This window comes from Electrophorus electricus, chromosome 5 (assembly GCF_013358815.1).
Source record: "Electrophorus electricus isolate fEleEle1 chromosome 5, fEleEle1.pri, whole genome shotgun sequence".
NCBI lineage: Eukaryota > Metazoa > Chordata > Actinopteri > Gymnotiformes > Gymnotidae > Electrophorus > Electrophorus electricus.
The window spans coordinates 12,117,820-12,125,837 of record NC_049539.1 but is presented as its reverse complement, the minus strand read 5'-3'; the positions used below and the strand labels follow the sequence as shown (position 1 = coordinate 12,125,837).

Genomic DNA, 8,018 nt, shown 5'->3' with positions numbered 1-8,018 from the left:
CATACTGGGAGCCATTTTTTAAATGTATGTGTGTGCGTGTATGCGCATGCTATGCGTAGGCATACATATTTGTGTGTATGCATGCATATTTGTGTGTTTGCATGTGTGAATGCTAGTGTGGACACTTGTGTATGCATGTTCATACTTGTGTGTGTGTGCGCACGTGTTCATATTTTCATATGTGCATATTTGAGCATGTTTGTGCATGTTAATGCAGGAGTGTGAATGTGTGTGCATGTTGGAGTGTGTGCTTGCATGCTTATGCATATGTACATGTATGTTTGTATGTATGTTTCTGTGTGCGCTCATCAGTTCCACAGAGGTCTATTACTCCAGCCCCTCTACATAGAGGTCTTGTGAGAGCCTATTTTGAAGATATTCAATTTTGCTTTAATACAGGTGAATATACCACATGGCAGCATCTGGCAATGGGCATAATGGTATAATGGCTGTACAATTTATTCGTTGACAATGGCAACGGAAGTGATAATCAGGGATTCCAAAGGGGTTATTGATGCAAAGAGGTTGAAGGATGGCACTCAACTCCCTCCTATTACAGCAAATATGGATGATATGAAAACACTTAGAACTAGAACACTTAGAACTCTTCCATGTACTCAGTGGTTGCTTAACAGGTTGAATGATGATTCTAAGTGGGCAAGGTTAAAGCTTAAACAGAAGTCTATCATTGAGGGGAAAGGTCTTGCAGGAAAATATTTAATTAATGGTGAGCTGATTCCCTCTATAATGGCGAAAGCATTGAAAAGCTTAGGTATATGGTATAATGTAGTTCTTAGTAATAAAGGTCTTGGCTCTAGGATATGGTGAAGATATGGTGAAGGCTGTTAATAGAATTTATATGTCCCTTTTGCCAGGTAGGCTAAAATCATGGTGTCTTTAATTTTGATTGTTACCTCGTATGAGGTGTCCACTCACAGTCTATGAAGTTGCTATTACACAAGTAGAGAAAATAGAGAAGATCATGAAAAAGGCTATAAGGAAGTTGTTAGATGTATCATGTCTAAGTAGTGTGGCATGGTATGGCAAAGGAATGCTAGAGTTGCTGATGACTAGTTTTAGAGGAATTTAAATGTGCCAAGATAAGTCTTGAGATTACTTTGTTGAGTTCTAAAGATGGTAGAGTTCTAAAAGTTGCTGCTCCAGTTGTAAAAGCAGGAGGGAGGTGAAATCCACGTGAGGTAGTCCAGTCAGCTCAGACAGCTCTGGAACATATAGATGTTGCAAAGCAGGTGCAAAATTGGAGGTGAATATTTGGATTGGGTGTTTCATAGAAGGCATTCAGCAAGGTTGCACTACCAGAGAGATGAGAGAAAGCACGGGACTGGAAATTGGTAGTGGAATTGGTAGGAAGGCAATTCTAGGTTCCACAGTCCATTTCAGTAACTGCTGAGGCCAGATGTTGCGTATTCAGGGGGTGAGCAAATAGTTTATTTTATTGAGCTAACAGTTCCATCTGAGGACACAGTTGAAGAAGACTTTGACAGAAAGAAGCTAAAATACATAGACTTTGTGGCTGAGGTGAGGGAATATGGTTGGCAGGCAAAAAGTTGTCAGTAGCTGAAAGGGGTAGTCAGAGGTCAGAGATTAGTTGGGGGGATACATCATAATGTTGTGTCATGTGACTGATGGAGTAGTGGAAACTATGGCACTGATATGCAATATCAGTGCCAGTGGGGCTTTATATGGCCTTGGTCACTGGGGTGGTCTCTATTGTATCAGTTGTGGAATAAGCTTATTACAAAATGGGGTTGGAGGGGGGTGAGTGTGTGATACCAAATCCCACATTTGGGTTTTCTTGAGATGATTAAGGCTCAATTCAATGAAATAGCGGAAAAGGAACGTCCCTATTTGACAGCCTCAATGAAAAGCCTGCAATGTACTGGCCTCCAAGGTGTCTTATCTATTGTTATGGTAAGTACCGTTACAGGATGAAGGTTAGCTAGGCCTTTAGGAAGGTTAGCTATGTATTGGCTAATATCTTAGCACATATGAAACATCTTAACATGTATAATTGTATTTAGTCTATTATAGGGATAGTTTAGTCTCCTTTTTTCAATAGTGACCTTCTTAAAATAATTTCCCATGATTTATATTCTTGATACCACAACTTTGCCAACAGCATTAGTTTAGAACAGCTGGGAAACATGCTATTCCTGTGCAATTGATCACTGGGCTTAAAAACACTCATTATAGGGGGACTGTTTAAGGCATCAAAAGCCATAATAAATATTGTTTTTTAATGTGGAACATTTATCAGTTACACCATGCAATGCAAGGTTATAAATTATGGAAAACATAGATCTTAGTCAGCAAGCAGGCTACACTTGAAACAGATCACTCATACAAACAAATGTGAAACCTTGGACATCATTCACAAATATTCCCATGTTATTTGTGTAGATGGACCTGCTGCAGTAATTTATAGTGTCAAAAAAGGCTGTTTTATGCAAATTAAAAGCTGTTCACAAGTAATACAGATTTATGAATGGGAGGTTTCTGTTGTTGGTTAATATCTGTGGTAATTATACCTTTATAATTTAGAAGGGAATGAGTGCACACTACCAATGTTTTTGTCTTTTCAACATAAAAGTCAGTTTTATTTTCACCCCTTCTCAACACAGACATAGTGAGGGACAAAGAATAGTTTCTTTCAGGTCATGGAGCACCATTGGACATGAATTCATATTTGTGAAGACCAATCCTCACAGTAACTGAGGATACTTTCTAGGTGCCAAACAATTTTTGTGTTTTTGGTTAGGTTTACCTTATTATTTAGGGTTAAGGTTAGGTAAACAAAAATTAGGTACTGGGCTATAATCTCACTTTGTTAATTGTATAAATTTGTAATTGTGAAAACGTTTTAGAAAGGTGAATGAATTCACAAACCCTTAACATTCTTTGATGCCAGAGAAGTTTATTTATTTATTGTTTATAGCTGGTGTTAGGGTGCAGTACCTGTATTTTGTCACAAGATGGAAATAAAGTAGCAGGAAATACAGCTTATTTAGTTGCCGTGTCCTCAGATGCCCTCAGTAAAAGTAGGAACAACCATCATTAATGGGAAGGAAAACAAACAGAAATAGAAACCACTTCTTTTCATATTGAATTATAGAAAAAAACACAAAGATTATTCTACTTTTCTGGAAGCTGAAGTCTAATCTGGATCCACTCTGAATAGTGGGACCTCAAACAAAACTGATGTGACAGTTTTAATACTGTTTAAACTTATGCATGTGAGGTATCAGTGAGAGCACATTTTTCAGAATCACTGACACATTTCCTTGGCTTTTTACTGTTGTCTCAGCAGAGCTTTCAAAAGCCCCAGAAGTGCATTGTGGTGTTGGCCTTGCAGATTGCAGAGTTCTGCAGCTACAACAGCACATGCACAACTGCTTATGAGTTCCTAAAGATTACATTTGAGAGAATAATTCATCCCACTGTGTTTTCTTAGAGAACTCATAGTATTATGTAGTATGTTGTTATGACCTAGTTCAATAGTAGCGCATCACCTTCTTTAATGGAAATATTATTTATTATAAACACAATTTATTTATTATATAAACAATTAGGTGTACAGTTAGAAGCTACAGCTGATTTGTGCCCCTGCACAGTTAGATCACTTAATGATCACTGGATAACATAACCACTGTTGGCTGGATATGTTTAAGGTGCAGACCATTCTCAAACTAGTAACCTGTGCCTTATACACCAATACCTGCTACCCAATTTTATAAAACTGCTTTTGCACAAATTATGATGGACAATCATACCAATTTTTGAAGCAAGGGTATATTCATTTTGGCATGTTTGAGTCACTGGATGGTTGTACAGGGACTTAAAATCTTCATTAAATGAATGAAATTGGTATTTTTAAGCATATTAAAGAAAGTAGGACTGAGCATAGAAATCCTGAGGAATGTCTATAGATGTACTGTAGAAACATACTGTATACCTATTTGGTATGGGAATACGAATAGTTCTGGACAGAGTTGCATGCACAGGATTATAGGTGCTGCCCTTTCTCATTTAGAATCTCTGCACACAGACTGCATATTAGCTAATAGATACCATCCAGCAAACTATGTTCTCCCACATTCTAGAAAATGATATATGTCCATTTAATTGAGGACAGCAAGACTGTATAATCATTTTTATTGTAATATTGTACAATTAGTAATTGCTTTGAGATAAAGCATTGTGTATAAAAATGCTTTTTTAACTCTGCAAACTTTGTACTCTCTCAGTACATATAACATACATTAGAATTCCCTCCATTCACTCTGTGCATATGTATATTATACTTTCAACATTCATATTTTTCTACTACTCCACTGCCCTTAACTGTACATATTGTAGCCATATTTACTTCCTTGCACTTTATATGTAAATAGTAATGTATTGTTGCACTTCTGGTTAGATGCTAACTGTGTTTAATTGACTCTGTACCTGTACTCTGCACAATGACAATAATGTTTAATCTAATCTAATCTAATCTAATCTAATCTAATCTAATCTAATGTAATCTAATCTAATCTAATCTAATCTAATCTAATCTAATCTAATAATTAGCATCTTTCTGTTTGTGTGTATGTATTGTAGTTTTAATGTTTGTATCATGTTTCCTTTACTTTTTATGTTTCTGAGTGTGCACCAAACTTGAATTCCAATGTATATATTTTAATACTTACAAATGGACAATAAAGATGAATCTGAACTTGAATATATCTGAATATATTGTTCACACATCTTTTTTTTTTTTTTTTTTAATAGTGGCACTATATATTTCATTCAAATAACAACACTAAAATAGTGCTGGAATTATGTGGATTCTAAGCTTCTAAAATATGTGTAGAATCAATGCCTTGATTTATATTACTGAAAAATCCTCAGAACAGTGTGGGTGGGTCTACAGGACAGGGCCTTCAGTGGATTTGAGCTTTTTAGAGGATGTGAGAGTGTGAAGGTTGTAAAGTTCCTGAGTAGGGGATCACACAGCTGCTGCATCTTTGAGCATGCTGGGATTGTTCCTGGCAGTAGATGGCACAGTTCCTCTGGCTCAGAGATGCCTGCTTTCCCTTAAGAACTGGCCTATCACTCGTTTCTCATGCACACACCTGCCGATTCCCTCTTAAGCCCTTTAGTGTTTTTCGGTCCAGTCATAAACCGCAGCATCCATGCTAAATGATCATGTAATCAATCAGGCATGCACATATATTCACATGTAGGTGTTTCAGCAGGGTGAAGGACTGTTATGGGCTAGTCCACATAGCCATTCTTTCCCATAAATGTAGAATGTGGCCCCCCTAGTGTTTAATATAAAACTGCAAGCACTATCTCAGATGGATTTTAAGAAGTAATTAGTCCTAGTGGATCATTAGAAAATACAGGGTGACAAAATTTAAATTGATTTAATTTTTCTGTGTATAATAATTTTTATTGCTGCATTTCTGTTTTCACAGATTATTTTTACAAATAGTAAGAATTCAGACCCTGCAAGAAACTCAGCTTTGCAGCAACAAAGTTCCCAAGAATGTAACTGGCCAGTTTAGTTAATAAATCTCCTACATAGATTGTAACAGGTGAAGTGCCTTTTAAAATCAGTGCAAAGCCCCTAATGGTTCAGGTATGGAAATAAATACAAATTGTTGAATATAAAAGCAGCTGTACAATGCAAAAACTGCAAACATAAGAAAGGTAGAAGGGGGCATCATTTAATGCATATTAATTGGACACTGAGTCTAGAAATGTACCAGTCTTAGTAGTGCAAGTTTAATATGAATTTCTTAATCAATGCGATAAACACAGTAGTTTTACAGTAAAAAAACTGCCATAACTCTATTTGTGCTCTAGTCAGTGGGTGGGGTTATTTAGTTAGTTAAGAAAATTATTGTGATAATATATGCTATTACATATAAAAGTAACATTAATGGAAACAGACATTCATGACCAGGTATTACTGACATAATTTTTATTTAACCCTTTGTTTACCCTTTGTTTATATAATTTATATACACTGGAGTAAGGACTTGTCTGTCCAAAGTTTCCATCCATCATTATATTAAATAACAAACAATATAAAAATCCTTTAGTACCTTTTAAATTTACCTGAAATATTTTATGCCTGAAATATTATTTGAAAGTGAGTATGTGACAGATGGTAACTGAATTAAATGTATATTTGTATTTGACAGGTAACATTAGTGTAAATCTTGATATCTGTAAAACATTTTTCCACATCACAGTACACTTTCATGTTTCAAGAACCAAATAAGTCAGGCAAATAAAGCACTATCACAGACACAATGTGAGATTCAGAGAAATATTTCATATTAATCTATCAAAAGTGCATACAAAAAAGATAAAATCCTTTCATTAAGAGATTGCTAGATGCTTGCTCCTTTACTACGAAATAACAAAATAAGCCTTCAACCTGAGCCATGTCCTGAAATGTCCCGAACTTGTGCGTCCAAATGTCTCTGAATGCTGTCAGCTAGAATATTGGGAAAAATTGCATGTAAAGAAAATTTAGGATGTGTTATAAACATTCCAAACAATTATGGTATACAAAAGTGAACTTTTCTTGAGAACTCAAAATTGGTTGCTAATGACTTTCTTTATCAAACGGTGATGTTCTAGTGCTTTTATTTAAGCCACACTGCTTTGTTGATGAATAAAGGTAGCTGTCATTTCGACAGACAAGGGTCCTGCAGCATCCCATAGTATCCTGCAGGTGTTCCTCTATTGCATAAAGATATATGGATTAGCTTTGGACTGCCCAACATTCATGATGCAGTTTGGCGTGATGTTCCTCTCCAGCCTTAGCTGGTCCGGTTGGCTGTCGGGCCAGGGCGGTGAGTCCATGGGCTCACGCTTGATAGAATGCAGGAGGCCCTGCCTTTTGAACTCATAGCTGAGCTTGTAATCCTGCTGCATATAGGCCTTGTGCTCTCCTGGTCCAACAGCATAGCTCTCCATGCAGCTGGTAGTTTGGCCACTGCTCAGTGGGTCCAGGTGACCTGGGCGCTGGGGGCTGGGAGCTTCTGCATCTTTATCGAGGACACACTTTAGTGGCCGTGCAGTTACAGCACAGGCATTCTGAAAGTGGCTGCTGTAAGACAGCCCGTTACTCCCCCTGCCCCTTAGGCATGTTGGATACTGCTCGTAGAAGCCACCTTCTGCTTTCAGCTGCGGGCTACTTTCGTACGGGTCTGGGTAACGCTCGCGACCTGTCCAGGGCTGGCCATAAACGTCACAACCATTTTCAGAGTCAGAGTCCTGCTCTACCTTGATTGGCAGCTCAGCCATTAGACGTTCGTCGTAGCCTTGCAGGTGGCCTTCATAACATCCATTTTCACTCTTGATTCCCTCCATGTAATTTCCTTCCATTTCTCCTGGGTGCAGAAGACTTCCGTAAAGCTTTGGAACATAAAGCTCTGCTCTGCTGTTGTGATAAATGGGGGACATTCTATAGGGTTTCCCATACTGACTCCCTGTTCTCCCAGCAGGTAGCAGTCTGAGTCCATGACCTGTACGGACAGGCCCACAAGAGGCTCTCAAAGGCCACATGGTCTCTCCGTGTGGACCTTTCTGGCCCCCAGCAGAGGATTTATAGAAGCTGAGTGTCTCTTCCTGGCTATAGTTAAGTGGTTCTTCCTGATTGTAGTAGTCCTCATTCTTGTACTTGAAGCTGTCCTTGGAAAGCGCTGCCCAGGGGCTCTGGAGGCGTGAGCTTCCTACAGGTGTGGAGCAGTTCAGGAATGCTGAGTCTCCCCCTTCACTCACCACTGACTGCCGTCTTAAGGTCCCCTCTCTGTCACTGCAGGGAAACACATGTCACACACAACACCCACACAAGATACACCCACACAACACACTGAAACTCTTGAAATATAAAAAGAAGCAAATAAAAGAAAGAATGTATTAAAATGTTAAGCCTCCTCATAAGACATATCCACATTTTTCCGGTGGAAACATAAATGCAAAACGATCAGTCTTTT

General features: G+C 38.1%; 1 protein-coding gene across 1 annotated transcript in view; it reads right to left on the bottom strand.

Annotated features, from left to right (window-relative positions):
• Nucleotides 1-5,993: 5,993 nt before the first annotated feature.
• LOC113571913 overlaps nucleotides 5,994-8,018 on the bottom strand; it is a 41,002-nt gene continuing 38,977 nt past the window's right edge. Inside the window, exon 8 of the mRNA XM_027001123.2 lies at nucleotides 5,994-7,837. Within this exon, the coding sequence (XP_026856924.1) occupies nucleotides 6,760-7,837 (1,078 nt within the window). The 3' untranslated portion in view covers nucleotides 5,994-6,759. The remainder of the gene's footprint in view (nucleotides 7,838-8,018) is intronic.